The following is a 2,803-nucleotide window of genomic DNA, read 5'->3' on the forward strand; positions in this document are numbered from 1 at the left end:
GTTTGTTCGCTTTATCTAATTATGCAATCAAATGAAAAATCTCACCTTATGATGCCCAAATTCATTCAAAATGCTTCCCAGTTTTCTGGTGTTGCTATGTGGTTTTTGGGCTGCAACAGCTGGATGCGGGTCCCGCCAGTCAATGGACAAACGGTGATACCAAAGGCGCTGACTCTCCAGAACATGAGCTGACTTGATGCTGGGATCAAAACGATGCACTTCGCACCCGTCGTTGGCCATGCTAACCTCAAAGCGGGTGTCGTCACTTCCCAGCCTGCCCAGAACGAGGATGGAAATGACAAATGTCATGAGTCCCATACGCTCTGCTGGATTGACAAAATGACAGTTCCGAGGCCAATTTTCTTAGCCGTATCAAGCCTTCCCTTGTTTTCTGATGTACACATTCAATAAATTTTCTTTCACAAAAAGCACTAAAGCTCAAAGCTTCTGGATAAAGAGAATTTATCTGCTAAACAAATCAGAGAATCATATGTTCAAACATGTAGAGGCGCTATCAAATTGATTGTTTTAAAAGATATGCAAATCATAGTAGCAATGAAACAAAGAAGAATATCCAGTAATCTAAAGAGATTTTTCTCCAAATATATCAAAAAATATGAGCCCTAGGATCAGTTCCTTTGAGGAGAGGTGTGTTCTGTTAATGAGGTCATTTGTCTCTATGCTAACGACCACAGTGCTGTGCATGCCCTTGGACTTACAGACAACAGCTGTTTTCTTAGAAATAGAGTATATTTTTAAATAGTGCAGTTAAAGAAAAAAAGGCAAATGTACATGGTTCTGCTGGATCCAGAATTGAAGAAGCAGAAGAAATTCCTTAACAAAATTAACATCGAAAGGGGAAGAAATTATGATTTCATTGTATTTAAGTACCAAATAGGTAGCGCCTCATGTGAAATATTATAAACTTACAAATACTGAATTTACTCAGAAATATTCTTTTTCAGTGGTATAAGGTATCACTTTGATTAAAGGACCAATTTTAATGAAAAGCATGAAATTAACCAAAGATCAATTTTTAAAAATGGTGGTTATGGCTTCTCTGCCCAAAATACTATAATTATATGTGATTTAGGTTACCAGAATATCAGAATATATGTAATACATAGGGCCAGACCTAAACCCAGTGCAGAAATACTTCATTGTCTTACACTCTACTGCAATTGACCCTTGAATAATGCAGGTTTGAACTGCCCAGGGCCACTTATAAGTGCATTTGTTTCAATAAATACAGTAGTTCCCTCCGTATCTGCGATTCCATATCAGTGGATTCAGCCAAATTTGGATTGAAAAACAGATATGGAGGGTTGACTTTTCTACCCGTGGATTTTGGTATCCGTAGGGTGGGAGGGGGTGAGGGTGTCCTGGAACCAATGGCCCCCCGCCCATACTGAGGAAGGACTGACTATTGCATAATTTGGAAGTACACAAATTCAGTGGATAAGAATCATTTCCCTGATTTTATTTAACTAAAATAAGCCTTCAGGACAAAGATCATCCACCTAGACATTCTTAATACAGTTGTTCCTCTGTATCTGCGGGTTCCTAGCCACAAGTTCAACCAACTGGAGATTGAAAATATTCAAAAAAATAAAAATAAAAAATAACAATACAACAATAAAAAATAGTACAAATAAAAATGAATACAGTGTAACAACTATTTACATAGCATTTACATCGTAGGTATTATAAGTAACCTAGAGTGATTTAAAGTATAAGGGAGGACGTTCCTAGATTATATGCAAATACTAGGCCCTTTCATATCAGGGACTTGCGGTGGTCCTGTAACCAGCCTCCTTGGATGCTGATGGATGACTGTAGTCTCGCTTGCCTCTTCTTGAACCTTCACCTTACACACTGCTCTTTTCCTCACTGCATTCCATTGCATGCCAGTCCTCTGACGCCCTTCAGCTACAGCTCTTTCAACCCTTTTTGCCTAAAAAAAGTTCAGCACTCCTCTCACAGACACTTCCATTTCTTCTACCTAAGAGATCCTGTTCCCTATTTTCTACCTCCTACTAATCCACACAGCTCGGATCGTTGTAGTCTCTACCCTAGTTTCCCCCCGATTTTCCATCACCTAATCTGGTGTGGCAGATTGACTGGCTGGCTCTAATTCTTCACCCCTGCTCATCCGCACTACTGCCCGCTCATCATGAGGGCGTGCCCTTCCCTGTGCCTTGATTTTTTGGCTTGGCCGTGTGACTCGATTCATGGAAGGAAGTGACAGTATGCCAGTCCTGATCCTAGGCTTTGAGTGTTTCTGTTCACTTTCTTACATTATTATCATAATAAAAACGGGCTCCGGATAACTTGCTGGTCTCAGGAAAATAAGAGATATGAGGGGCAGGTGCACCCCAGGCAGTCCACCAGCCTTCTATAAAAAACAGAACTGCCCTTCGCCACCTCAGCCTGAAGTAAAGCCTCCCAGCTGAGCCCAGCCTGGACCCATGGAAGCCCAGCTGACCTGCAGACATCCAGGTGACAGTAAATAATGGTGGTTTTAAGCCACTGGGTTTTAGAGTGATTTATTAAACATCAATAGCTAACTGATATACCTAGCACTAAGTATAAATCCAAAAGTTGCTGTTGAAACTACAAAGCATTTTTTAGTAGACAGATTTGTTCCCATATATATCAGCATATTATAGAATTTACCTGTCCCCAGGGATTTTTTTCAGTTAATTAAATTTTTTTGAAACTTAGATGAACAAAGTGGTGTTAGCATAAATCCCCCAGTAGAAAGGAGCAGTTTTGTACCTTCACTAAGAGAACAAAGAACACT

General features: G+C 40.1%; 1 protein-coding gene across 1 annotated transcript in view; it reads right to left on the minus strand.

Annotated features, from left to right (window-relative positions):
- METTL24 (methyltransferase like 24) overlaps positions 1–2,803 on the minus strand; it is a 103,941-nt gene that overhangs the window by 55,705 nt on the left and 45,433 nt on the right. Inside the window, exon 4 of the mRNA XM_012651235.1 lies at positions 46–274. Within this exon, the coding sequence (XP_012506689.1) occupies positions 46–274 (229 nt within the window). The remainder of the gene's footprint in view (positions 1–45; positions 275–2,803) is intronic.

This window comes from Propithecus coquereli, unplaced genomic scaffold, assembly GCF_000956105.1.
Source record: "Propithecus coquereli isolate 6110/MARCELLA unplaced genomic scaffold, Pcoq_1.0 Scaffold35, whole genome shotgun sequence".
Classification (NCBI taxonomy): domain Eukaryota; kingdom Metazoa; phylum Chordata; class Mammalia; order Primates; family Indriidae; genus Propithecus; species Propithecus coquereli.